The sequence below is a fragment of the Paroedura picta genome, chromosome 10 (assembly GCF_049243985.1).
Source record: "Paroedura picta isolate Pp20150507F chromosome 10, Ppicta_v3.0, whole genome shotgun sequence".
NCBI classification, from domain to species: domain Eukaryota; kingdom Metazoa; phylum Chordata; class Lepidosauria; order Squamata; family Gekkonidae; genus Paroedura; species Paroedura picta.
The window spans coordinates 81,813,469-81,840,461 of NC_135378.1; the positions used below are offsets into that span (position 1 = coordinate 81,813,469).

The following is a 26,993-nucleotide window of genomic DNA, read 5'->3' on the forward strand; positions in this document are numbered from 1 at the left end:
TGGGTCGTCTCTGCTTCTACTAATCACATTTCTACAGAGCTGCCTGAGTATTGCAAAGCACTCCCGGTAGATTAGCTTTGTCTTTACAGCAATCATTTAAGGTAGGCCATTATTTACCCATCCGCAAAATGGCGACAGAAGCTGAGAAAGCAGTATAGAGAGCCAGTTTGGTGTAGTGGTTAGGAGTGCGGACTTCTAATCTGGCATGCCGGGTTCGATTCTGCGCTCCCCCACATGCAACCAGCTGGGTGACCTTGGGCTCGCCACGGCGCTGATAAAATTGTTCTGACTGGGCAGTGATATCAGCGCTCTCTCAGCCTCACCCACCCCACAGGGTGTCTGTTGTGGGGAGAGGAATGGGAAGGCGACTGTAAGCCGCTTTGAGCCTCCTTCGGGTAGGGAAAAGCGGCATATAAGAACCAACTCTTCTTCTTCTTCTTCTTCTTAAGGCAACTAGAAATACATTTATGGAAAAGTTGTTATTTGAATTGGAGACTTCCTGATTCACATCTCGCTAAGCCATTACACTACACCAGCTCAATAAATCGTATTATACATTTTATAATGTCACCCGATGTTTTTTCTTCCATAGTGTTTTTACTGTTCGTTTTTTGTCTAGCCCTATAACTCCCCTGCCCCCAGTTGCTCAGACTTTTTGTGAGACCTGGAAGGTAACATATAAACATCCCTCCTGTGCCCTACATAGCCCCAGTGTGCAGACTTTTTGATCCACATTAGAAATTGGATATACAATTAATTCCTGTTACTGATGGAAAAGCCAAAACTTATGAGAAGTATCTTGTCGAATACTTCTGACAAGTCACCAATGGAACCCCATCACTCATTTAATCAAGGTACTACTGTGTCTTGACTTACACTACACCAGATTCTTTGAAAAACGTAACATTGCCAGTGTCAATGGAACATATGCACAGCAGCCAATTCAACACCTTATTAAGGGTATGTTAGATAAGGGCAAAGAACACAGTCCCCTTTCACTGGCTTCCGAAGGTAAACAGATTTGCTTTAAGGTCTCACACACCTAAAGGATAAAGTACAATAAACCAGTATCGAAACAGGTTTTGAAAAGCCCAGGCTAAAGCTTCATTAACTGCAGCAGGCCAGTGTTTCAAGCTTAACGTGCGTGAAACATTTCAATGCGGGTTCAAGAGCCTGTATGAAAGGGAGTCAAGTTATACAAGGGTGGAAAAGTCACCAGCTCTTCCTGCTCCTCATCGGAGGAATGATGCACGTCGATCCATTCTCCATCTTCATCCTCATCACTCAAACTGGCACTCTCCCAGCCATCTGCAAGGGGATAAAAAGATGCAAAATGAGGGAGGGACAAAACCCATTTCGGCATTCTGACCTTACACCAGGGAAACATGCTCCTCGGCCAGGCATTTGGTTGAGGTTGACCTAAACCACCGCTTCCCATTGGCACCCAAGCATCCCTCCTACGATGACTACTACAAACCTGCCCAACCCACTGGCTTCAGTATGTTATATTATGCCTTGTTATCACTATAAATGGAGTCAACTGTATCATTTCTTGTTTTATGTAACCCACCCTGAGCCTTTAGGGAGGGCAGTATATAAATACAATACAATAATAAATAAACCCCAAAGAATACAAGTGAACGCACAAAGCTGCCTTCTACTGGGTCACGCCACTGGTCTATCAAGTTCTGTACTGCCTGCTACAGGGAACCAACCACATAATGGCTGCCATCATGGGAAGTGGAACCAACCACAAAATGGCTGCCGTCATGGGAGGCTGGCGTCATGGGAGGTGGAACTAACCACAAAATGGCTGCCATCATGGGAGATGGAACTAACCACATAATGGTTGCCATCATGGGAAGTGGAACCAACCACAAAATGGCTGCCGTCACGGGAGGTGGAACCAAACACAAAATGGCTGCCGTCATGGGAGGCTGGCGTCATGGGAGGTGGAACCAACCACAAAATGGCTGCCATCATGGGAGGTAGAGCCAAACACATGCCCAGAGGAAGTGCAAGTGGAGGTTATTTTTATAATATACTAAAGACCAAACCTTATTTAGAAAATCTATCAAAGCTAGGGCTTCCAATCTCCAGGTGGTGGGTGGAGATTTGCTGGATTTCAACTGATCTCCAGCCGATCGATCAATTGCCCTGGAGAAAATAGCAGCTTGGGAGGGTGGTCTCTGGAGCACTGTATCCTGCTGAGGTCCCACCCTAAATCCTGCCCACTCTAGGCGCCACCCTCTCAAATCTCCAGGTATTCCCCAACCCAGAGCTAGTAATCCTAATCAAAGTATTGGAGATTAGGACAGGAGAGCATAGTTTGTAATGCAGCTTCCTAAAACTCAGGACACTTGATCCTGAAATCAGACTGGCTCTCCATCCTATTTTGCATCCTAACCCGAACTTCACCATCATGAGAATTCTGCAAAAAAACCCAAAGAACCTTCATCATGTTTTCCATCTTCCTCTTTGGTCTCAAGATCCAGGACTTCAGCTCCAGGGATATAGTCTTTGGCAGTCAACTCCCCATATTCATGGATTCTGGCTTCTGAGGTGGCTTCTGTTGGTTTACCCTACAAGCGAACCAGATGTTCATTTTCAAACAAGCAAGGATCTCCACCTGTGTCACCACAGGATTCTTTCAGGGATGTGCTCATGCCATACAGCATCCACATCTGTGGATGTGTGGAGGTTCTATCTCTTTCTCACTGTTAGGGTCTGGGGCCACTATTAGCTTAAGTCTCATGGGCTACACATCAGAAGACTTGCAGCCACAAGTTAAAGAAATTCCGTCTAAACCTCCAGAAGAAGTTCCTTACAATCAAAGCGGTTTCTCAGTGGAACAGGCTTCCTCGGGAGGTGGTGGGTTCTCCTTCTTTGGAGATTTCTAAAGAGGCTGGATAGTCATCTGACTGAGAAGCTAATTCTGTGAAGGCTCAAGGGGGTGGCAGGTGACAGTGGAGGAGCGAGAGGGTTGTGAGTGTCCTGCACAGTGCAGGAGGGTGGACTAGAGGACCCAGGAGGTCCCTTCCAACTCTTTGATTCTATGATCAGGTGATATAACCATATATGGTCATGGCACACCCCCCCACAAATTGGTCAATGACAGGCCTGGAGGGGGCGAGTACACAGCTATGCTTCCCAACTGTACCCTACACGATCGCGCCACTTCTGTGGTTTCTCAAGACCTGAAGAATATTTCAGGGGTATCTCAATGCTAAAAAAAAATCAAGAAAGGCTGCCCTACAGGGCCACCCACAGGTTCGTTCCAACTTGATGGCCCTTTCCACCCCCATCAAGCAAACATTCTCAAGCAAGGTCAAAGGTTTGCATTCTGGGCCTCCTGAGAAAAGTCCCTCGGAAGCGTCCCATTCCAAAATTACAGCACTGCACCTGCTTTGAAAAACATCTCTTGAACTGAATTAGCCTCTAAAACAGCCTTTTCCAACCTTCTGACTGTGGAGAACCCCCTGAAATATTTTTCAGACCTCCAGGCACCTGGAACCAGGCTAGAATTGCTGCCAGAAGGCTGTGCCTACCTGCCATGGCAAAGAAGGACTATCAGGAGGGGGGAGAAAGGTGGTGATTTGAGTCAGGTGTAGTCCAGCCTCTGCCCCCTTTCCCAGGCATGATAACCAAGCAGGAACGCGCCCCACTGGCCAATGGAAGCAGCCAATTCTCTGTTTTTATGGCAATGCTGGAATTACATGTGGCTGAGTCCATTTGGCAGTATATAGTATATAGGTGAAAGGTTTGAGGGCCCCTGGGGAGCTCTCACGGAGCCGCAAAGAGCCCTGGTTAGGGATCTGTGCTCTACAACAAACAATCAAGTTCAATTAACCACAAAGATCTGTCCTAGAGGCTTCTTTGCAAGCCCCACAATAAAAAGTGAAAAAGCTAAGGTGAAACACTGCCCAGGAAATGTTAGTAGATTTTACCCCACCCTACTTCCAAGATGTTCAGGGGGGGACTAAGTTGTTCTCCTCTCCGTTGCTCCCTCACAACAACCCTGCGAGGTAGGTGAGGCCGGAAGTATGTGACTGGCCCAAGGTCACACAGCCAGCTTCTATGGCAAAGTGAGAAGGCAAAGCTGAGTCTTTGAAGCTGCTCCTGGTCCCCCTTCCCCAGCTCGAAAATCTGTTTATTTATTTTATAATTTATATCCCACCTTTCATGACAAGGTCACCTCGAGGTGGCTTACAGAATAAAACCATAAAATCCCATTAAAACAACAACATAGATCATACTATCCCACAGTTATAAGATGGTGATAAACAGTAATTTTCCCAACCCAACTCTGCCGATTCCAACCAAGGATCAATGTCCTGATCTTAATTATAACCCTGGAATGCTCAAAGATGAGTTACCCGGAATTTCTTCTGCAACATTTGTGGATTCAGCGACCGGAACAAGTGTATCAGCGTCCTCGCTGACATCATTACATCTGTAAAGAGACATGGTTACAATTAAAGGCACTCCGAAAAGCAGGGGTGTGTTTTTGTGGAACTGGTTTCTGAAGGGCCGCTGCTGCCTTCTTTTAATTTTTTTTACAAATTAAGCACACCCAAATGTTCAGAAATCCACTACCGACAGCACCGTTCTGCGTTTTTGTAAAAATTACGGATTTCCAGGCTTCAGCAGGCAGCACAACAAGGAAAGAAAACGAAAAGGATCCAAAGAAAACCAATAAGCAGGCAACAAAGTGAAATTACTTTTATCTTTATGAGATCTGTACTGTGCCAGGTCTTGAAGCAGGTCTTCTGTCATGGCGAGAGGGCATCTTGCCGACACTTCTTTGATAGCATTGATCCTGGAAAGCGGGAAGTAAATGAAGGCAAAGTTCAGAAACGGGATCTGGCATGAAGGCAGGCTCTTTTTAATAAATGCGACATGCTTTTAAATTGCGTTAAAAGAATAACTTGGAAGTCTGTTCCCCAAGCTTATTTCAGCATGAAAAGGAAACAGAGCATAGTGTGATAGAACTTCCTAAAGGAAACAAGCTTTATTCCCATTTCTAAATCTTCATAGTGCTTTAGCATAGGCAGCTGGTTCCAGAAGGCTGGGGCCATGATTGACAAGGCCTTTGTACCACCTTAACCTTACATACACAGTCTGATTTCCATCATGTATCCTCCTTCCCACACTATACTGAACCACGGGATTCTTGAGGCCTAGCTTCTTACCCGACAGTCATCACTTCCCCAGAATTCTTGTCTGTGACGAAGTTGTTGGCTATTGTCATTAGGACCGACTGGATAATCTGGTGAAGGAAACATATACATCTAGATTTGCACGCTGGCCTTTTGATTACAATCAGTATCTTTTCTAACCCTATTCTTCTGGAAATGTGCTCAACGTTGGTCATATGTCCCTCCACTTCCCCAGCCAGGGCTATGGAGGAAATATTTCCAGGATCAATTTATATCGATGAACTATGCAAACCTCTCAGGGATAAGAGTTCTGAAAATGGCAAACAAGAAGGTTTTGAAAATTAAAAAAATAAAATATTTTATACAATATAGCGGGAAAAGGTGAAGTAGAATCAGGGGTAAAATTTCTGAGGTGAATCAATAATAACTCTGAAGCTACTTATTATCTGGAGTTTGTGAAAATAGTTTCTAGCAAATAAGAGTTTTAAGCTTTTCACCAAGTCTTTGATTAGAATTTTTGAGAAGAGAAGCTTTATTTTCAGAGTCTGCTAAGCAGTTCCTGAGTTTAAGTGATTCTTCACGTTTCAAAATGTAGGGATACACTACCAAGAATCCAAAATCCTTCTCTAAACACACCAGGGATCACTCCACTAGTTGAGCTATCTCCTTTTTCAACTGGGCAGAGAATTACTTCTCTAAACTAGAAGCTCTTTCCCTTTTCCTGACTCAAATGGGACCTTCAGTAATCCTTCCGCTCTGCCTCACCATCTTCCCTCAATCAGTGTTAAATTAAGTTCTCCTTAGCAGTGAGTTTCCAATTCTTCCTTCTCAACGGACTCTATCCCATGAAATCCATTTGAGCCGCCTCACGCATAGGTTCTCTGGCTCTGTGAGGCACTAATTCTTCACAGTCGGTCACATGAATTTACAACATTTATGAGTTTTTAAAGCACAGTCAGTCCCACCTGTTCTTCTGATCTTCTTCCCAAGGAACTGGCTAAGCTCCCAAATAAAGCCCCTAGGGTTTCCGGGAACATCATTTCAAAGGCTTGGAGCTAAAGGCCAGAATTGCTTCCCATCACATGTGCTTTATTCATCCAAATGCACACCAAGGCATGCTTACATGACTCACACATGTGGCAATACACGCTTAAAACGAGCAAAAATACTTCCAGGCCGGAAGTCAGAAAGTTAAGCAGATTCTTTTTCCTGTGGTACTCTCCAAACCAGGGGTAGTCAAACTGCGGCCCTCCAGATGTCCATGGACTACAATTCCCAGGAGCCCCCTGCCAGCATTCGCTGCTCCAAACCTTCTCCCAAAGTCAATAAAATTCCAAACAATCCTCACCTCCGGGGGAACCAGCTGGTGAGAAGCCTGTGCTGCAAAAAGTAGAACCTTGGTAACTTCTAGAGAAAAAAAATGAAGCCGAAAAGAGCAGAAGGTGTTGAGAAATCATACCTTTTTCAAAACAAGAATAAATTAAAACAACAATCAAATGTTTGGGTTTTTTAAAAAAAAAATAAGGTTTGACTTCTAAGCCTGGCTTATCATCATCTGAAATATGTGAAACCCAGTTGCTTTTGATTCTTCGCTTCCCCCCCCCCAGCCTTAACTGCTCACCCCTTCACCTTAACCATGGCTATCTACCCATGCCCCCCTCCCAAAATGGCCAATTATGGGCCTGGAGGGGGAGGGAAGGGGAGGGGCCCCGGGTGGGCGTGTCCACAGCTCTGCTTCCCAACCGTATTCTGCATGATCGTGCCACTTCTGGGGTTTTTCTGAAGCCTGAAGAATGTTTTGGGGGTTTCTCAAGAGTAAAAAAAAAACCTGAGAAAGGCTGGATTAGACAGCCCATGGATCTGATTCCGTCTAAGGCAAATTCATGTGTTTGTGCGTTAAAGTAAAATAGAATGAATACACCCCTACCTCTCTGATGTGGCTGCAGGAATCTTTGTACAAAAGGGTAGAAGTTGAAGAGGAAAAGCTTGAGGGGAGAAAAAGAAATATTGCAGGATGAATTTTTGGTCTTCATTGGGGCTCCCCTCCCTTCCCCTCTCCTATATAGTTTTCCACCAAGACATCTAATCCAAGCAGGACCACCTGCACGTGGGTGAAATCAATACCTGCCTGTACAAGCGGGTAAAATCCATGACAATCAAGAACTGCCCAGACACATGGCCCCAACTAGGTGGAATAAAGGTAGCCTGCATGAAAAAGGCCAGGAGAGTTCCCACTCTGGGCAAACTGGGCAATACTGAATTTTTCAAGAGGGCTTTTTACACTTGGAACAAGGGCAGCACTGTGCCAAAAGTTTCGTAAAGTAATTGGAGACTGCAATTAAGAGTGTATAGCTTGCTGTGAGTTGGACCCTGTTGTGTCATTTAGCATCATTTAGAGCAGGGCTGGCCAGACTGTAGCCCTTCAGATGTCCATGGACTACAATTCCTAGCTGGCAGGGGCTCATGGGAATTGTAGTCCACGGACATCTGGAGAGCCATATTTTGGTTGCCCTGATTTACTGTGTAATGCTAACACTGTTGCTTTACTTCTGCCGTGTTTTAAGATTTCCAGTTGGCTCTACAACCCAAATGTTATGGCTTTATTTATTGAGCCCTCCCATCCACTTGATGGTTACAGACTCACTCGGTGGCATCAGCCTTAAACCCGAGGGAGAAAGGCAACCTGTAACTAATGGAAATAAACAGTCCCTCTAAATCCAGGAAATTTTTGGTAGAGCCGGCTTGATGTAGTGGTTTGGAGTGCAGACTTTTAATCTGGTGAGCTGGGTTTGATTCCGCACTCCCCCACATGCAGCCAGCTGGGTGACCTTGGGCTAGTCACAGCACTGATAAAGCTGTTCTGACCGGGCAGTAATAGCAGGGCTCTCTCAGCCTCACCCACCTCACAGGGTGTCTGATGTGGGGGAGAGGAATGGGAAGGCGAATGTAAGCCGCTTTGAGAGTCCTTCGGGTAGAGAAAAGCAGGATATAAAAAACAACTCTTCTTCTTCAGTAATATCTAGGCTCTCTCAGCCTCACCTCCCTCACAGGGTGTCTGTTGTGGGGAGAGGAAGGGAAGGTAAATGGAAGCCACTTTGAGACTCCTTCAGGTAGAGAAAAGTGGCATATAAGAACGAACTCTTCTTCTTCTATCCATCCACCAAAATAGGAAAATCCCTTCAGCATGTTGACAACCTCAAGATTTTGACTGTATACGGTGGTGGTGGGAGCAGGCAGTATCAGGATTCTGTCTTTGTAGAAAACTGAAAACCAAAGAGCTATCAAAACTAGGGCAAGCCCACCACAGGTGACACCCATTTGGCTTTTATCTGTCAAACATGTGTTGTTCTAATAAAATGACGACCCTCTTAAAGGGTGGGGCCTCTGCTACTTGACCAACACTCCAGACTCGAAGCCTGGACATTCACTCATACCTCATGGATCCCGACGAGTCTAGAAATAAGCTCCATCATCATCATCTTCACTTCAAATCTTTCTTTGGAGGCCTCCAGTTGCTTCAGCAATTTCTCTGCAAAGTCTGAATAAACACAGAAGGGGAAGGATTGGAGGGAAAAGGGACCAGAATGTATCGGTCCCAAAACAGAATCGTCTCAGAGCTTAACGCAGGCAGAGTGTTGGGCCCAGGAGGACTCCCCTCCCTCAGAATTATATTTCTTTACCACCCTCCCAGGGGTCACGCAAAAACGAAGGAGAAAAGAGGAGTAATTTTTAAAAACCCATGATGGGAAAGAGAGTAAAATCAACAGCAAACTATTCCAATTGCCAATAAGAGCCAACTTGGTGTCATGTTTAAAAGAGGTGGTCTCTAATCTAGAGAGCTGGGTTTGATTCCCACACATGCAGCCAGCTGGGTGACCTTGAGCTAGTCACAGCCCTGATATACCTTTTATCACAGAGCTCTCTCAGCCCCACCTATCTCACAAGGTGTCTCCTGTGGGGAGAGGAAGGGAAGGCGACTGTAAGCCGCTTTGAGACTCCTTTGGGTATAGAAAAGCGACATATAAGAACCAACTCTTCTTCTTAATATCAGGGCTCTCTCAGCCTCACCTCCCTCACAGGGTGTCTGTTGTGGGGAGAGGAAAGGGAAGGCGACTGTAAGCTGCTTTGAGACTCCTTCAGGTCATACAAAGTGGGCAAAAGCTGGGCAAAAAACCCATCTGGGTCCACTCAGGTGCCGCCGTGCCCACTGTTGGGACCCTCCCCCCATGTAAAGCCACATTATCCTCCCAGCACACCAGTCTGTTTCACCACCGCGCAGAAGACAGTGAACAACCACGGCCAAGAGCTTTTACCTTGCGGATCGTGGATTAAATGGATGGCTGAGAAGTTGAACACCTCTGGCTTCCTCTTCTTCTTGTGTTTCTGCACAACGGGGAAACGGGGGATAACATTCTTCAGTGGAGCGCCAGGACAACATTAACTTCAGTGTGGCCTTCGCCATTCCTTCGGATCCTGTGAGCACTTTTAGAATCCCGACACAACGAAACTGGCCCAGTGGCAAAATGGCTGCCGCAGGAGACAGAGCCAGCTGGAAAAAGGTTTGTTCCCAGGGCAGCACAAAGATTTTAACTTGGGTCTCCCAGATCCTAGTCCAGCACTCTGACCACTAAACCACACAGAACTGAGCAGACCAGGTGTCCGTGTGGTATGACAGATGGACAAATGGCTTTGATCAAAGGAATCGCTTCCCCCCCCCACCTTCCTTCATCTATGCCTGCTTTACAACAACCGTTGCCCTACTGACCCGCCCCATCCCGTCCTCTGTTAGTACTGGGTCATTACATCAAAGTATCTGGCAAGGGCTTATGGGAATTGTAGTCCATAGATATCTGGAGAGCCATAGTTTGGCTACCCTTCATGGCTTTGCTCTTTGAGATCCCTTCTCACCACAGATGCTGGAGACTGAACCCGAGAACTTCTGCAGATAAAAAAAAATATATATATATATATCACCCAACCACGCAGTTAAGGTCCTTCCGAGGATCTTAGCAGCAACATCACTGGGGTACATAAATTATGTGGAACACACAAAGAGTTGCCCACACTTCATGGCTGAGCCGACTCTTGCCCCACGTCTCCCCACCACACCGGCTCTTCCGTGCTCACCTTTAAGACCCGCATGGCTTTCTCCAGCTTCTTCTTGTTCTTGGTGGTCTTCCTTCCGGTGGAGTAGCGCACCATCAAGTCTCTTGCTGTGGGGCCATCGTCCTTGAGAAGAAACGTGATGGAGAGAAGAATGGTTGGCAGCGCCTGAACCCTTTGTTTGTGCTCACCCTCTCGGATGAACCCAAAGTCGCTTGGGCTCAGCTTTCCAACAGAAGGGCTGCTGTAGTCCAGGAAGTTTTATAAATGCATAGGAATGAATAACGCTTAGGGCATTTGCTGAACAACCAGCATAACCTCCCACCCGCCAGATAAATCCGGGAGAGAGGGACTCACTCCATGATTTTGGCTGACCAAGTGTACAATTTTATTAAGAACTAGGGGCCAAGCCTGCCGCATTCAGGAATACAATGGGCGCTATATTACGGGGGTGGAGTGGAAGAACTCTGTGGACAACATCCCCCTCCCCCAGGACCTGGACATGCTATAGGCTGGAGGCCCCCAGGCAGGAAACTCGCCAGCAAGGGCAGCTCTAATGCGGCAAGGATCTACAGCCTCCGAGCCTCAGAGGGAAGTGGAAGGAGGAGGGGGTGGTCACGGATGGGGGGATGGAAGGCGATTGGCTGGCTGCTGGACAGACAGCCAAGCTGGTTGAAGGAGGAGGCACTCAGGGGCAGGACAGCTGCCCTGAGTGGGTGTTAAGCACTGAGCGGCACTTAAGCCATGAGACACGCTCCTCCTCCAAGCCCTTACTAGAAATATTAAGTGGAACAGATAATGATGTTCGTTCTCCATGTGGACTTGGGAGAGGACTCAGGTCTCCCTCCCAACTGGTTTGCTGAACAAGATGCAAAGTCCTTCCTTTATGCAATGGTAGCCAAACTTTGGCTCTCCAGCTGTCCATGGACTACAATTCCCATGAGCCCCTTGCAGCTGGGAATTGTAGTCCGAGGACATCTGGAGAGCCACAGTTTGGCCACCCCTGGGTTACACCCTGGAAAGCTACACTGGTCTTTTCACTACTACTGGACTCAAATCTTGGCATACTACAGACTAACGTGGCTACTTAACCTAGACCAAAACCTTGTTATTCAAGGCAGATTCAGGTGGAGTAGCCATGCTGGTCTGAAGTGACAGAACAAAATCTGAGTCCTTTACAAGTTGTAACTGAAGCCATTCCCAATAGAACACAAGATGAACTCACCTCTGATTCTGAATCGCTGTCTTGCTTTTCCTCTTTGTCTTTGCCAAGGAAAAATGTCAAGCCGGCAACTAGTATCTGGAACCGCAGTGAGATGTTTGGATAAAGAAACAGAAGTCACATTTGACAGTATTCTCTCGTGCTCTCCCAACCAAACCAGATTCGCAAAAGTAGGAGTGATTTATTTAGAAGAGTTGGTTTTTATACCCCGCTTTTCACTGCCCAAAGGATTCTCAGAGGGGCTTATATTCGCCTTTCCTTTCCACTCCCCACAACAGACACCCTGCGAGGTAGGGGAGGCTGAGAGAGCTTCTGTCAGGACTGCTCTGTGAGAACAGAACTATCAGGACTGTGACAAGTCTAAGGTCCCCCAGATGGGTGTATGTGGAGGAGCTGGGGGACCATGGACTTGTCAGATTAGAAACCACTGCTCTTAATCACGTTGCTATTTTACTTTTACCAATTTACTTCATTTTTACCCCATTTCAAACATTCTATTTATTTTTAAGGGAAAGAAGAAGAGGAAGAGTTGGTTCTTATATGCCATTTTTTTCCCCGAAGGAGGCTCAAAGCAGATTGCATTTGCCTTCCCTTTCCTTTCACCACAACAGACACCCTATTAGGGAGGTGAGGCTGAGAGAGCCCTGAGATTACTGAAGAAGTAGAAGAGCTGGTTCTTATATGCCACCTTTCTCTACTCAAAGGAGTCTCAAAGTGGCTTACAATCCCCTTCCCTTTCCTCTCCCCACAACAGACACCCTGTGAGGGAGGTGAGGCTGAGAGAGCCCTGATATTTCTGCTCAGTCAGAACAGCTTTATCAGGGCTGTGGCGAGCCCAAGGTCACCCAGCTGGCTGCATGTGGGGGAGCGTGGAATCAAACCCGGTTGGCCAGATTAAAAGTCCGCACTCCTAACCACTACACCAAGCTGGCTCTCAATAAACTAATGAAACTGGACTATCCATTGCAACCATGAAGGCCGTCTTCAGGGCCAATTTAATGCCACAGAAATATTATATGACAGATTCTGTAGAGCAGATACCCTTTAAGGTTACGTTGGTGCATTCCGAAATGATTCCTGTCGTCACAAAACAACTCTGCCAAAGAGACACACTGGAACTTGAGGGCATCTGATTTTTACAGCCCCACCCCAGGGACTGTGAGGTATACTCATACTGAATAAAGCAGTCCCTTTGCCCGGTTTGCATATGCATGCTGCAGTGTTAAATAAAGGAAGGCCTATTTTGTTTTTAAGGAACTATTTTAAGTGCGCTGCATCATTAATCTGTTTTGTTTAACCCTTTTTACATATGCTTGGATTTGTTTAGGCGTCCAAGTGGAGTTATATCTTCTGACTCATTAGAAAGCAGCTTCGTGTGCGTGAGCGTTCAAGGAGTGAGACAAAAAGAAAGGGGAGGATGTCCCCTAGCAGTGTTACGTATCAACAAAACTTGTGCAGGAACATCCAAAACACTGGCCTGCTTGTTTGGGGGTACGAGCAGCAGCTTCTAATCTGCAGAGGAGGGTTTGATTCCCCACTGACCTTGGGCCAGTCGCAGTCCTGATAGAGCTGTTGACACAGAGCAGTTCTGTCAGAGCTCTTTCAGCCCGACCTACCTCACAGGGAGTCTGTTGTGGGGAGAGGAAGGGAAGGCAACTGCAAGCCGTGTTGGGATTCCTTTGGGCAGGGAAAAGCAGGGGATCAAAACCAATTCTTCTTCTCCTAACATATTTTTCTAACTTAAAAAAATAAATTCTCACCTTGGTGACTTTGGAGAAACAGGACGTGGTGATGACGTTCACCGTCTTGGCATCGTTCCTGGGAAGAATGAAACAAAGACCATTTACACCTCGCTGAAAAGGAACAGTGTTACCAACATGGACACACAATTTGCTCTTGCGGTTCATTACCATGTCAACGCCATCCCCACCCGGTCTCTCCACAACCTACCAGATATTCCTCCTGTACAGCTCTATCATCACATCCAGAGATATCTTGGCTGCAGTTGGGTTGCTGTCTTGTAGCATTGTGTACATAAAGCTCTGGAGCGTCTGAAAGGCAATCAATAGATTATTTTGTCAGAATATGGGGGGGGGGGGGCTGGCTCCTACCCTGACCATCGCCCTCCAGTACAGACACACTGCAGGGCTCTAAGAACAGGTCAGGAGCCCCCGGTCCTAAAGAATCAAATCTCACCTCAACCAGGGCCTTTTTGGCTCTGGCCCCAGTCTGGAGGAAAGCTCTGCCGAATGAGATCAAGGCCTTATTGGACCATAAATTGTTCTGCAGGGCTTGTAAGATGGACCTGTTCTACCAGGCCGATGGATCTCAAAATTGTTCTGCAGGACTTGTAAGATGGACCTGTTCTACCAGGCCGATGGATCTCAAAATTGTTCTGCAGGGCTTGTAAGATGGACCTGTTCTACCAGGCCGATGGATCTCAAAATTGTTCTGCAGGACTTGTAAGATGGACCTGTTCTACCAGGCCGATGGATCTCAAAATTGTTCTGCAGGGCTTTTAAGATGGACCTGTTCTACCAGGCCGATGGATCTCAAAATTGTTCTGCAGGGCTTGTAATACAGAACTGGTCCTCTGGCATCCCTAACTTTATATTTTTAAATATATAATAAATAAAAAACTAAGAACCCACCCAATTAGAACACCACTGAAAAAAAACGCTCACCCCCTCCATCCACCCCTGAAACAGGGATGAAGTATGCAGCTAGTATTATGTATCGGAATGATGATTTCAATCTAAATTTTAATTTATTATGAGGATGTACTCAATGTTCTTTACCCTGTAAGCCACCCTGAGGCTTCGTGGAAGGGCGGCATAGAAATACAATAAATAATAATGATAAGAAGGGTGGAAATGAGGAGTTGTCCGGGCAACAGATGCATCACTGGCCGTCTTCAAGCACTGGCTGGACAGATCCTTAATCTGTATGCTAGAGGCTGATCGTGCATTGAGCAGGGGGTTGGACTAGATGGCCTCCTTGTCCCCTGCCAACGCGATGGTTGTAGGATTCTATCTTTTATTCAGGCCTCACTCAAAGTATGTGTTGGCAAGGGACAGCCTGTTGAGTGGCCCACAGGGCTTTTAGGGGAATAAGCAGCAGGGCAAGGAGGGGACAGAAGGCCCTAAAAGGATTGAGAAGGGCTCCCTGCTATTATTATTATTACTATTAATAATAATAATATTTATATACCACCCTCCCCTTGCAGCTCAGGGCAGTTTACATATAACACAGGAAACAAGAAGGTAAGTACATGATAATTCAGAGCAATACACAGTAGTAACAGTGGTTGCTGTTACTACTGTGTACTGTGTATGATCGTGAATGTTGGACCATACGGAAGGCCGAGCGTCAAAGAATTGAGGCTTTTGAACTCTGCTGCTGGAGAAGACTCTTGCGAGTCCCTTGGATTGCAAGGCGAACAAACTGCTCAGTCCTAGAGGAGATCAGCCCTGCCTGCTCCTTAGAAGGCCAGATCCTGAAGATGAAACTCAAGTACTTTGGCCACCTCGTGAGAAGGAAGGACTCCCTGGAGAAGAGCCTCATGCTGGGAGCGATTGAGGGCAAAAGAAGAAGGGGACGACAGAGAATGAGGCGGCTGGATGGAGTCACTGAAGCAGTCGGTGCAAACTTAAATGGACTCCGGGGAATGGTAGAGGACAGGAAGGCCTGGAGGATCATTGTCCTTGGGGTTGCGATGGGTTGGACATGACTTCGCAACTAACAGCAACAGCAGTGATTGCATAATAATTAATGATAGAACATAGCTAACATAGCAACATTAACATATTAACTAGAAGCCCAAGACTTGCTCATGCTTACGGGGACCCAAGAGCAAGCACGAGGGAAGAGGAGGGTGACAGCCCCCGCCCCCGGGGCCTAAAGAGGCACAAACTCACAGGGTGCCTCACAACACAGTGTTACCTCAAGAGCTGAACTGGGGAAAGGGGAAGAGTCCAGATCTTACTGTGTTCAGTTTGTTGTTCTTGTGCTTCGCATTGATGTTCTTGATGTCGGTCACAATGTGATTGTACAACGTCTGTCGAAACAAAAGCAAAAAAAAAAAAAAAAGAAGTATCGTCAAAGGCTTTCATGTCTCTTTCTCTTCCAGTTCATTCTTTTTGTTTTTGACTTTTGTCGTTTTCTTGTTTTGAGCTCCTAACGTGTCGCCTGTCTCCGTGGCTGGCGTCTTGCTGAGACAGCCCTCTGAAGTCGCCAGCCACGGAGGCAGGCGAAACGGTAGGAGCAAAAATAAGAAAATGACAAAAGTCAAAACCCAAAAAAATCAGCACTGTGTGGCTTTTGGAACGTAAAGGTGAGCTCAGCCCCAACTACCTCACAGGGTACCTGTTGTGCGGAGAAGAAGGGAAGGCGATTGTAAGTCACTTTGAGGCACCTTTGGGTAGTGAAAAGCAGTATATAAAAAACAGCTCTTCTTCTTCTTCTAGATCATGGCAATTTATAGAGTGACCCAAAGACACACCCATCGCAAGGAGCTTACAGTTTCAAGGATTAGGGGAGGAAGAAAAATACTAATGGGACAAATGTAAGCAAATTGATTTTTGATTTACTAGGTGGGGTTGATAACAGCCTGGAAGAAACTGTTCTATGTCTTTAATGGAGACTAAATAGGATGTTTTTTTTCAAGGTCATGTGATTTGACCCCATGACCAGACAACCTTCAGCTGCCGATTTCCACGTAGCAAGCCTCTATGAATGGGACAGAACATTTTTTTTTTCTCCAGTCAACTCTCGAAGCACATATGCAAGATCCACAGAGCAATCCTAGGCAGAGATATGCCAGTCTAAATCCAGCACAACTCTGTATAGGATTGCACCATCTAAGCCACTGAGCAAAGGCACACGCCATTTCCAGGCTGTCACTCAAACCCTCTTACTACGGCGGAAGCAATCGGAGAAAGGTTCGACGATACCAAGAAACCCGCAACTCACTTTTCGTAAGAATTTATCGTGACAGCGGAGGAGTTCGAAGAAGAGTTCCAGAAGGCTTGTGGGGTTAATCAGGTTCTTGTTTCGCAAGAGGATCAGGGCTTTGCAAAAGGTCTGCAAAGGAAGGGAGGGGAAGGAAAGGAAGTCAGTTAATGCAGCCACACGGTCGTCAAAATCAGGATGTGTCAACAACACACACAGAAGGTTAAGACTTCACTGGGCAAATGTGGACTTGCAATAGAGGCTTAATGTTGGGAGTTCTGACCTGGGCCTATTATGCACATGTTGAATAAAGCACTTTAGAAATAGATTACCATATATACTGGCATATAAACCGAGTTTTTCAGCACTTTTTTAAGGCTGAAAAAGTCCCCCTCGGCTTATATTCAGGTATTTAAAAAAACAGCTTCCAGACAAGACAGGAGGGTGGGAGACAAGTATACTTGCCTGAAGAAGCAGAGGCAGGAACAGCAGAGACACAGCAAGCCTGGGAGGGAAAGAGCAGTCTCTGCCTTCCCCCCCCTCCCTGCCTTCACGAGGTGAGCACGTATTGCAGGAAGCTCTGAAACCTCTGTCTCAGAGGAAGAACAGAGAGCAGAAGGAGGAAATGCCCCTAGAGGAAGGAATAAATACAAGAGGGGTCAGAGAGAAAGAGGAGGGAGGAGGAGGGTGTGAAGAAAAGAGGGAAAAAATCCTGCCCAAAACAGGAGGGAGGGGAGGAAAGGAGAAAAAGCCACTATCTAAACACCACCCTTGGCTTATATGTGAGTCAATAAGTTTTTCCAGCATTTTGTGGTGTAATTAGGTGCCTCAGCTTATATGTGGGTCGGCTTATATGCAAGTATATACGGTATCCTGTTTTGCACAGGAAAATCCAGCTGTAAGAACTCATTGAAAGGGCACTATCCAACATGTGCATAACGGCTGCAGGTTATGATACTGTACAAATATCAGACGCACCATTCGAAGATCAGGATCCAGCATCGTGTGATGGTAGGAAAGCAGATCCTTCAGCTGCTGCGGAAAGTCAGCGAGATGCTCACGATAGCAATGGCCAACCTGTTAGGCCCCCAAAAAAGGATTAGCAGAAAACTGTAAACATATACATTTTTGAAAAAAACAACAGCTTTAAAAATCCTCTCCTCCACCCGAAATAAGATACTTAACCTTGAACATATCGCAACAGCGCCTAATCTCAAAGTTTGCATCAACAAATGTGGCAAGCTCACAATTGACAGCTCACAATAACCCCAGAAGATATATTGGGTAAAGATTTGGTGAGTAACCCAAGAGCAATCAAAGCAATGCAAGGATTTGACAGTCCTTGTTCAATGTTCAACCAATGACTGTTGTCAAGTTCCATCAAGTCGTTTTTGACTCATGGTGACGATTTGGACAATGGCCAACTCTATCCAGTCATATAAAAATTTGTTTGGAAGGTCAGTTCCCTTGGGTCTTTGACTCCATCCATCCATGTTGTTCTTTGTCCACCTCCTCTGCTTCCTGCCGTTTTACCAAGCGCAATCGTTTTTTTAATCCATCATTTGTACGTATTGCATGATATGAGAATTTTCACACCATCCATTAAACATAACTTTCAGGAATTATCCAATTCCCAACTCTTCCTCTATGTACCCCTTATGCTAACCAGATCTTTCCTCTGTTAGTAAAGATCCAACCTGTCCCTCTTCGCATTCATAAGAGCATTTTTTGTCTGAATGTGCAGGTTCTTGTCATTGACTATTCAGATGTGTGTCGCAGCACTGGTATGTTATGATCTGAAGTGTTGCATGCTGGTAAGCAACCTTCTGTACACACCCATAGACCCGGCTTATGGGGAAGGGCAATTAATAAAATAGTTAAATGAACAAACTGATATCACGTAACTCCAGTAAGAACCCCCCGTTTTTAATAAATCCCAAAATTCACAAGATGAGAAGGAAAAGATTCCCGTTAAACTAAGAAGAGTTTTTTTAATACCTCACTTTTCACCGTCCGAACGAGTCTCAAAGCAGCTTCCAATCTCCTTCCCTTCCTTTTCCCACAACAGACACCCTGGGAGGTAGGTGGCGCTGAGAGAGCTCTAAGTGAACTGCACTCTGAGAACAGCTCTACCAGGGCTGTGATTGGCTCTTAACCACTACATAACACTAGTGTAGTGGTTAAGAACAGAGCACATGTTCCTGTAAATCATGTACAAACTGATGCTGCTAACTCTCAACCCAAGTGTTTACTTCAAGGCCACAAACAGAAAAAAAATGATAGGAACCCAAAATGGTTATTCCCCCCCCCCCCATTAGGCCTACAGACATTTCCCTTTTGTTAACTATTTTTAGCTCCTGGACTCTTGTTTTGGCTAAAGTCTTTCACATTTTGTTATGGACAAAAATAAGGATATACATTTTGTAACAGTTTAACAGTAATTGCTTCCTTCGCAGAATTCTGGGAATTGTAGTTCGGCTAAAAATGCTAAAAGAATTCTGGGAAACCCCTCCCCCCCAAACTATGGTTCAGTTGTGAAAGGGAATGACTTAAGTCTCTTTTTGTTTCTAGTATTGACAAGTTCTTGGAACACAAAGGTGTAACATTAGAAATTACAATTACGGGGGTTGGGTGGTGGTGGTTGTTGGTAAGATTAGCAACTTCATCTTTGGACAATTTGCAAACTTTTAAAAAATATCTAGTTTTGTCCGTTTTTCATAAGCAAGATTTCCCCTTTTATAACAAGGGTTTATTTCTAGTACATTAACCCATTTTTCTCCCCAGCGGACTCAGGGCAGATAATATTGCAAAGGCAAAATTAACCTCGATCAGGACTTCTGCTACTACAGAACGTGACGTCTTACCTGAGCCATGAACATCACCAATTCAGCCAGTTCTTTACTGGGCTTGTTCGGCTGCAGCTTGAATATCTCCACATTTGACTGGTAATGACGATACTGCTGAAGAAACTAGAACACACCAACAAAGTCACAGATCAAAAACACACTTCCTGCTCACGCCTGAAAAGGTTTAAGGACACTGAGATCTGACCTTCAATCAGAACCTGGAGAGATAGGGGAAGCAAAGGCAGGGTTGTCCCAGCATCCATTGGGGGTTGAAAATGCTGTCATGAAAACTCAGGGCAGACAGCTGGGTCATGGCACGCAGGCAGGCAATGGCAAGCCCCATGGGGTGTTCAAGGCTGATCTCCAGAGGTAGTTTGCCACTGCAGGCCAGGAGGAGCTCATGGTTATTGGAGTCCATGGACATCCAGAGCCACAGTTTGGCTACCCCTGACATAGAATCAGAGTTGGAAGGGATCTCCTGGGTCATCTAGTCCAACCCCCTGCCCTATGCAGGACACTCACATCCCAATCGCTCCTCCACTGTAACCTGCCACCCCCTTGAAACCTCACAGAATCAGCCTCTCCGTCAGATGGCTATCCAGTTTCTGTTTAAAAATTTCCAAAGAAGGAGAACCCACCACCTCCCGAGAAAGCCTGTTCCACTGAGAAACCACTCTCACTGTCAGGAACTTCTTCCGGAGGTTTAGACGGAATTTCTTTTGAATTGATATAGGTAGAAAGAGGGTGGCTGGAGGTTAGGTACTAAGAACTCCAGACCCTGGAGAAGGAATGGATTTGGGGAGGAACCTCTGTAAGGTAGAAAGCCATAGATGCCACCCTCCAACGCTGCCACTTTCTCCTGAAAAATGAAATGACCTCTGTCTTCGGTAGATCAGTTGTCATTCTGGAAGACCCTCAGGTTTCACCTGCTCGTTGGCAACTTTATTGCCCCATCACTACTTTTCTCTGAAACGCAGTATTGGATTTTTATCAAGAACTCTTAGCAAGTTTCAAGAGAGAATGACAACCACAGCTTATGACCAAAAAAAGGTCACCCCACCCCTGCTGCAACTCTGAATGCTAGAGATGCCATCCTCCAGATGGGACCTGAGGATCCCCTGGTTTTACAGCTCATCTCCAGATGGCCGATATCAGTTCCCCTGGAGAAAAGGGCTGCTTTGGAGGATGGGCTGCCCCCCTGCCCCAAATCCCACCCACTCCAGGCTCCACCCCCAATGCCTCCAGGTATCCCCAAACGAAGAGCTCGCAGCCCTAAACCGCGGCGAGAACTCTGCCCACGCTCAGATGAACTCTTCGGCCAGCCCTGAAGGGAAGGAAACCCATTTTGAAAGGCACTCTTTTAAGCGTCCTACTTCACAATTGCCCCGTACTAAGTCTGAACAACCAAGGCGGTGCCGATGCGGAGCCGGGAGCCCGAACGGCCTGCCTCCACCCCAAAGCGGTGCGTCTCCTCCCCTCCCGCCCCCGAAGCGACCTCCCACCTCCTCGAGGTAGGCCGGCGGGTCCCGCTTGATCAGGTTCTGCAGCTGCGGCAGGTTGCTGGGCAGCTTGTTGTTGTGGCGGCCGGCCATGGCTGCCGAGAGAGAGAGAGAGCCCTGCCCGGAACACCCACGTGGGGCGTCAGGTGGGCGCCGCCATCTTGGATCGCGTCGCCCTTGGATGACGTAATACGGCTCCCGCAGAGGGCCTTTCCCCCACCCTTCGAACGCGAACGCTGCAGCGCGGAGTTCAAAGGCGAGGGGGGGGTGATTGCATTTAGATGCAGGACTTTTAAGAATCGGTATCTGTCATCCATCCAAGGACTCGGGCGAGTTGCAAAAAATTGAAAAAAGCCATCCCAACATTTAAAGTCTGAGCATGAATTGACAAAACAGCATTATAAAATACCATAGAATCCCAATTAAATGTGTAACCACTATCAATGCACACTTCTTCCAGTGGAACAAAGTTGGAATCCAGCAGCCCCTTTAAGACCAAGGGAGTTTAATTCTGGGTATAAGCTTGCACGTGCGTGCACACTTTGTCTGGTACATTCAGGTGGGTCGTGGTATTGGTCTGAAGCAACCGAACAAAGTGGGAGACCATCAGTACCTTGCAGAGCAACTAAGTTTAATTATGGGTGTAAGCTTTTGTGTGCATGTATGCTTCAGATATCTGTAGAAGTGTGCACGCAAATGTAAAGCTTATCTGTTCCACATAATATATTCCTGGTAAGGGCTTGGAGGAGGAGCATTTCTCATTCCTTAAGTGCACTTAACACACACTCAGGGTGGCTGTCCCGCCCCTGAGTGCCTCTCCCTTCAACCGCCTTACCTATCTGCCCAGCGGCCAGCCAATCGCCTTCCGTCCCCCACCCCTGACCACCCCTCCTCCTTCCCTCTGAGGCTCGGAGGCTGCAGATCTCTGCTGCATGAGAGCTGCCCTTGCCAGTGAGTTCCCTAAGAGCTGCCTACAGCCTATCCAGGTCCGGGAGGGTGGGAGAGGCCATTGCAGAGTTCTTCCACACACACACACACACCAATTTAGCACCCGTTGTATTCCTGAATGCAAGGAGCTTGGCCTTTGTATAAAACCTTGTCGGTCTTAAAGATGCCCCTGGACTCAAGCTTTGTTCTTCTAGTGTGTTGAGATAAAGAAAGGCTCCATGTGACTTTTCATTCCTAAGCAGCAAATACAATTCCACACTGCCGACAGGCACGCTGCGTTGTTTTGCCCAGTACTAAAAATGCTCCTTTGACTCAATCTGGTTTTCACCAACATAAAAAGAGAAAGCCGTCTGCTAGCGGTTCAACCAGGGAACAAAAGGGCCACTTCAGGACGGGAAGAAAGACAGAAAACCTTTCAGCGCAAGAGAAGCCTTAACTTTAATTGGACAGCCATGAAGGGGAATTATGACCTGATGATTATAAGACCTGAGAAGTTCTCTGTGGGAAATGGGGATTGATTTGGCTTTGGAATCTCAAACTTTGACGACTGATCACAAAGGATCCTCCCAGAAATGCTGCTGCTAAAGCCACTTGAGACAACATGCTGATTATGAATTCTGTGAGTCGGAAAGCGATTTTCCTCTTAAGTGGTGCAACGTCCACCCGTGATACGTATGAGACATTACACCCCCCTGGTATGTCCCTTCATTTTTTGAAAGACAAATAAACACAGATTGCTTAAGCAGAGACCGTTTAATAATGAAAAGATAACTATAAAAAAAACCCAAAACTTATTTCAAAAAACTCTTGCATTTATACAAACAGAGCATCTTTTAAAAATTATTTACATTGTGCATTTTATAATAAAGACACTTAGCTTTTTGTACATTTCAAACATTCTGTCTATTTTTAAGGGAAAGTCCCTAAGAGGAGAACTATAGACCTGGGTTATGTAACACTTGCAAGGGTATTTCCAACTGAGAGGTGAATGCCTGTGAAAAGCAACTTTACACATCCTAAAACACTGATTCCTAAAAGTCTTCAACGGATATGTGTTTTTAAGAAATGATTCCATAGAAGGGGGGGGGGGGGAGTATCAGAGGAATGCTGTAATCACATATGACCTGCAGGGGGTGATAGATACTGTCTTAAACTCCCGTTGGAACAAAGTAATATCCCTGCTTTGGATAGTTCAAAAGGGCTTCAACCTGAGATATATTGCTAATGCCAGTAATACCCCTTTGCAGACAGGACTGTTCTCTCTCTCCATTTCCGATTCCGTGTCAGGGAGAGGTGCAAACCCACCCAATAAGTTTGCACAAAGGACGTTGCACAAAGGACACCTCCTCTTCGTCACTGTACCCGTAGAGCTGTCCAAGGACAAGCAGATGTGACCAGTTCAGCCAAGCGGCTTTGCTCATTCAGTGGAAGGGCTTGCAGCTGTGGTTTTCAAAGGACCGCAATTCTAGCAAGAGATGTTTATTGGAGTCTTCATCATCCTCTTGACCTTTGCCACCCAAAAAAACCCAGTGGGCGACTAAAATCAGGCCTCCGTCCGTTGCTCTACTGTGGGGATCTCCTGCCGGCCGCTACTATTTTTCTCGGTCTGCAAGGAAAGAAAAGAGGTGTGAGGACTTCATTACACTGTCCTCTCTTCATTAAACTGTCACTGGCAGTCTTCAAGCAAAGGTTGGATACCCACTTTTCTTGGATGCTTTAGGATGCTTTGGGCTGATCCTGCGTTGAGCAGGGGGTTGGACTAGATGGCCTGTATGGCCCCTTCCAACTCTATGATTCTGTGATTCTATGAAACAATGGTTTCACAGGGCCTAGGGCAGGGGTAGTCAAACTGCGGCCCTCCAGATGTCCATGGACTACAATTCCCAGAAGCCCCTGCCAGCAAATGCTGGCAGGGGCTTCTGGGAATTGTAGTCCATGGACATCTGGAGGGCCGCAGTTTGACTACCCCTGCCCTAGGGTCATAGCTTTTAGATACAGAACAATTTTAGGGTGATCCATGGCAGGCGTGGGGAGTTTTCACCATCTGCATACCTTTTTCGCTCAGTCCTTGCCAACCAGGCTTTCACGGTCTTAGAATCTGGATTCAAGCACTGCTTTGTTCCGCTGGCCTTCAGCGTGACACTGGAAAGGAATGCACAAAGTCCTCAAGGTTACATCGCTCATTCATTCGAAGGCTGCTGCTATTTTGGCCTCTAAGCGGGACCGGATCTCGGTTACTGAATGTGGATGCACGTCAAGGTTGCCAGCTCCGGTCTGGGATTTGGGGGTGGAGAGGGGAGCCGGGGGAGAGGGGGGAACTCAGCAGAGATAGAATGCCATAGAATCCACCCCAGGGTCACCAGGCAGTGACTGGCAGTCAGTGGAAGCGTTTCGGGAGGGGCAGCATCCTGGGAGAGAAACTACAAAGTAAAATAAGGCCTAGGGTGCTTGTTAGAAGTTCTGGCCATAGAGTCCCTGGTGATTCCCAGAGCTACCCAGAAATTACAAGGGTACCTCTAGCAATGGTCAACAATTTATGATAAGATGACCGTGTCAGTTGCAGGCATCTCTAGGCATCGCCAGGCACTCTATGGTTAGAATTTCTAGTAAGTATCCAAGGGCCATTAAAAAAAAATTTTCTCTCCAGTTTGATGGCTCCCCCTGCATTGGCCCCAGTTTCTCCCCACTGATAAACTGAGCATGTGTGGACTAGGGCTGGAGTCTGCCACCATAAGCGGAGAAACAGGATCCCTAGTCTATCAGCCATTTTCTCCAGGGGAACTGATCTCTGTGGTGTACTGAAACAGTGGATCCAGGAGATCTCCAGGCCACACCTGGAGGCTGGCAACCCCCAGCCCTCAGAAACATGCAGTAGCAAGGGACCCCAATCACTGCCTGACAATAACCAGTCTGAGTCCCCCCCCCCCCGCAAGAGAATGCTCCGCCCACTTTTGCTTATCAAAGGGACACTATCTCTGTGAGAGCAAAAGATCGAAGCTCCATCATGGGGCAGTTGCTTGAGCTCAATTTAAACAAATAATTCCCCTCTCCCTCGCCTGTTCTTGGCCTAGCCCAGCTGATTCAGACCACTGCACCAGGGATCCCCAACATGGTCCTCCAGGGCCCAATGATGTGTACCCCGAAGTCTACTTCCTGTTCTCAAAATTCAAGTAGCGCCCATTGGTTTAATAAAGTGGAGGGCTCCTGACTTACATGATCTCCACACGATCACAGTGAGCTTTCGCTGGGTGCACCGTCACATTTCCAAAACGTTCCTTGGGGAGAGAATTGGAACTCGCAGACAGGCATAGGCAATGTCTGTTCCTGGAGGTGACAAGTCCTAAAAACAAAATGAATATAAAAGATTGAGAAGTTACTGTAAGCACGTGAGGCAGATGATTGCTGGCATCCCCACCTGTGTGCCTTCTGCCTTTGTTACTCACCTTGGATGCCTGTCCCAAGCAAGACGGCTGCACAAAGGAAAACTGCGAAGACTTTCTTCATGGCGATGATGGCGAATTTTTTTCTGTGTTGTGTGTCCTGTCTTTGGCTGCCTGATGGATGCTTGAATTTCAGGGGAGAATTTATACTGGACCAATCTCCCCCTCCTCAAATCTGATTGGCTTGAAGCCTCGTCAGCTGCTCACACCAGGGAATCTCCAGACCAAGTGGGTTGGGGGGAATCCCCAACTGGAGGAGAGGAAACGTGCTCCCTTCTAGGGAAAACCTTCCGTTTCTCATAAAGAAACTGAATGCTTTCACTTTTGATTAAGGGAACAGAAGATAGGCAATGACTGTATCTTGGGGAAGGCAGCCAAGTCCTGAGGAACAAATTGGCTAGAATGGAAGGACTCAGCAAGTTAGAATAAGACCCGAGCCAATTATTGAAAGGTAGGAAAGGGATGTGGGAGATGGACCATGTAACCCAGGGGTAGTCAAAAACTGCGGCCCTCCAGATGTCCATGGACTACAATTCCCAGGAGCCCCCTGCCAGCGAACGCTGGCAGGGGGCTCCTGGGAATTGTAGTCCATGGACATCTGGAGGGCCGCAGTTTGACTACCCCTGATGTAACCTTTTGTTGTAGCTGCTTTGGCAATAGCGTTGGGTTCATTTTTAAATTTCTTGATTTGTGACTTGGTGCTTCAACTCAACAGGCCAATTTGTAATGAATTGGTTAACCAACAAGAATAGATGTGAGAAGAAAAGATCTTTATTCAAGGAGCTGCAGAATAGGAGACTTCTGCCAGCCCGAATCACCGACAGAAGCCCTCCTCCAATCCAAAATCCAACCAATATTTTACATATGTACATATTCATAATGTTATCTCCTTAAAACCTCCCCAATTTTTCTCCAGAAACTTGCCCAAATATCAACATGTTACACATGCACTTCATAATTTATTTTTCCTGACAAAACCAATTAAAATATATTTCATTACCTAAATTTTATTCCCTAAATCTCTGCGTCCCTTGTAGGACATGATAAGGAGTTCCTGATAGTTCAAATTAAACAATTAACTCAAACAACACCTAATCTTGTTATTAACTGTTGAGCAACAGGAAATGTTGCTACTATTCTATTAATTAACGAAACTTGGCTTGCTATCTCCAGCCCTGGAGGTTAACATGTTTTAATCTATTTCTTATATTAATTTAAACCATTCCTACAATAGTGTCCTAAGAATGAACACGTTTTAGAAGAAAAGCTATTTTTATACCTCACTTGTGCTGCCTTAAGGAGTCCCAAAGCGGTTTACAAACACCTTTCCCCTTCTGTCCCCACAACAGACACTCCGTGGGGTTGGTGAGGTTGAGAGAGCTCTAAGAGAACTGCTCTGTGAAAACAACCCTAAGAGAACTGTGACTAGCTCATGGTCACTCAGCTGGCTGCATGTAGAGAAGGAGTGGGAAATCAAACCCTGTTCTCCAGATTAACGCTAATTTTCTTCTCCGGTGTAGGGATAATCTATCACACTAGATGAAACAGCATCCCAGTTCTGCAGGGGCCTGATTCTGGTTGGGACCACCACAGTGCAGGGAGAGGAGGAGCTGCTGTCTTTCCCCTCATGACAGTTCCCCAAACTTAAACAGCACTCGGGGGGGGCGGGTATTTGTTGGTAGAGTTTAAGTATGCAAAGATGGTGCAAAGCACCAGCTGTTTAAAGAATAGGATGTTCCTAATCTGAGAACCTCTTGTGGCACAGAGTGGTAAGGCAGCAGACATGGAGTCTGAAAGCTCTGCCCATGAAGCTGGGAGTTCAATCC

The 26,993-nt window shown here is 46.5% G+C and overlaps 2 protein-coding genes across 2 annotated transcripts in view; both read right to left on the reverse strand.

The window, feature by feature from the left end:
• Positions 1-20,945, reverse strand: part of SDAD1 (SDA1 domain containing 1) — a 28,353-nt gene extending 7,408 nt beyond the window's left edge. Inside the window, exons 1-18 of the mRNA XM_077301141.1 lie at positions 20,783-20,945; positions 19,299-19,403; positions 17,413-17,511; positions 16,456-16,566; positions 15,470-15,541; positions 13,435-13,535; positions 13,245-13,302; positions 11,488-11,562; positions 10,287-10,388; positions 9,473-9,542; positions 8,594-8,697; positions 7,087-7,144; positions 6,508-6,566; positions 5,193-5,269; positions 4,722-4,819; positions 4,377-4,453; positions 2,453-2,582; positions 1,217-1,308 (exon numbers count right to left, since the gene is read on the reverse strand). Coding sequence (XP_077157256.1) covers positions 1,217-1,308; positions 2,453-2,582; positions 4,377-4,453; positions 4,722-4,819; positions 5,193-5,269; positions 6,508-6,566; positions 7,087-7,144; positions 8,594-8,697; positions 9,473-9,542; positions 10,287-10,388; positions 11,488-11,562; positions 13,245-13,302; positions 13,435-13,535; positions 15,470-15,541; positions 16,456-16,566; positions 17,413-17,511; positions 19,299-19,403; positions 20,783-20,872 — 1,578 coding nt within the window. The 5' untranslated portion in view covers positions 20,873-20,945. The remainder of the gene's footprint in view (positions 1-1,216; positions 1,309-2,452; positions 2,583-4,376; positions 4,454-4,721; positions 4,820-5,192; positions 5,270-6,507; positions 6,567-7,086; positions 7,145-8,593; positions 8,698-9,472; positions 9,543-10,286; positions 10,389-11,487; positions 11,563-13,244; positions 13,303-13,434; positions 13,536-15,469; positions 15,542-16,455; positions 16,567-17,412; positions 17,512-19,298; positions 19,404-20,782) is intronic.
• Positions 20,946-22,465: 1,520 nt separating this feature from the next.
• On the reverse strand, positions 22,466-25,327 carry LOC143819998 (C-X-C motif chemokine 10-like). The gene is made up of 4 exons (XM_077302328.1): positions 25,171-25,327; positions 24,941-25,067; positions 23,780-23,869; positions 22,466-23,333 (listed from the first exon to the last, which is right to left on the reverse strand). The coding sequence occupies exons 1-4, from the start codon at positions 25,229-25,231 to the stop codon at positions 23,291-23,293; spliced, it is 321 nt and encodes a 106-aa protein (XP_077158443.1). The 5' UTR covers positions 25,232-25,327; the 3' UTR covers positions 22,466-23,290.
• Positions 25,328-26,993: the final 1,666 nt, after the last annotated feature.

What these genes read in the sequence shown, in the direction of transcription:
- LOC143819998 (XM_077302328.1), bottom strand. Translation starts at nt 25,231, where the DNA reads ATGAAGAAAGTCTTCGCAGTTTTCCTTTGTGCAGCCGTCTTGCTTGGG. An exon ending in GCTTGGGACAGGCATCCAAG is followed by an intron (nt 25,068 to 25,170) that starts GTGAGTAACAAA and finishes TTTTGTTTTTAG; the next exon opens with GACTTGTCACCTCCAGGAAC. An exon ending in GCAAGGACTGAGCGAAAAAG is followed by an intron (nt 23,334 to 23,779) that starts GTATGCAGATGG and finishes CTTTCCTTGCAG; the next exon opens with ACCGAGAAAAATAGTAGCGG.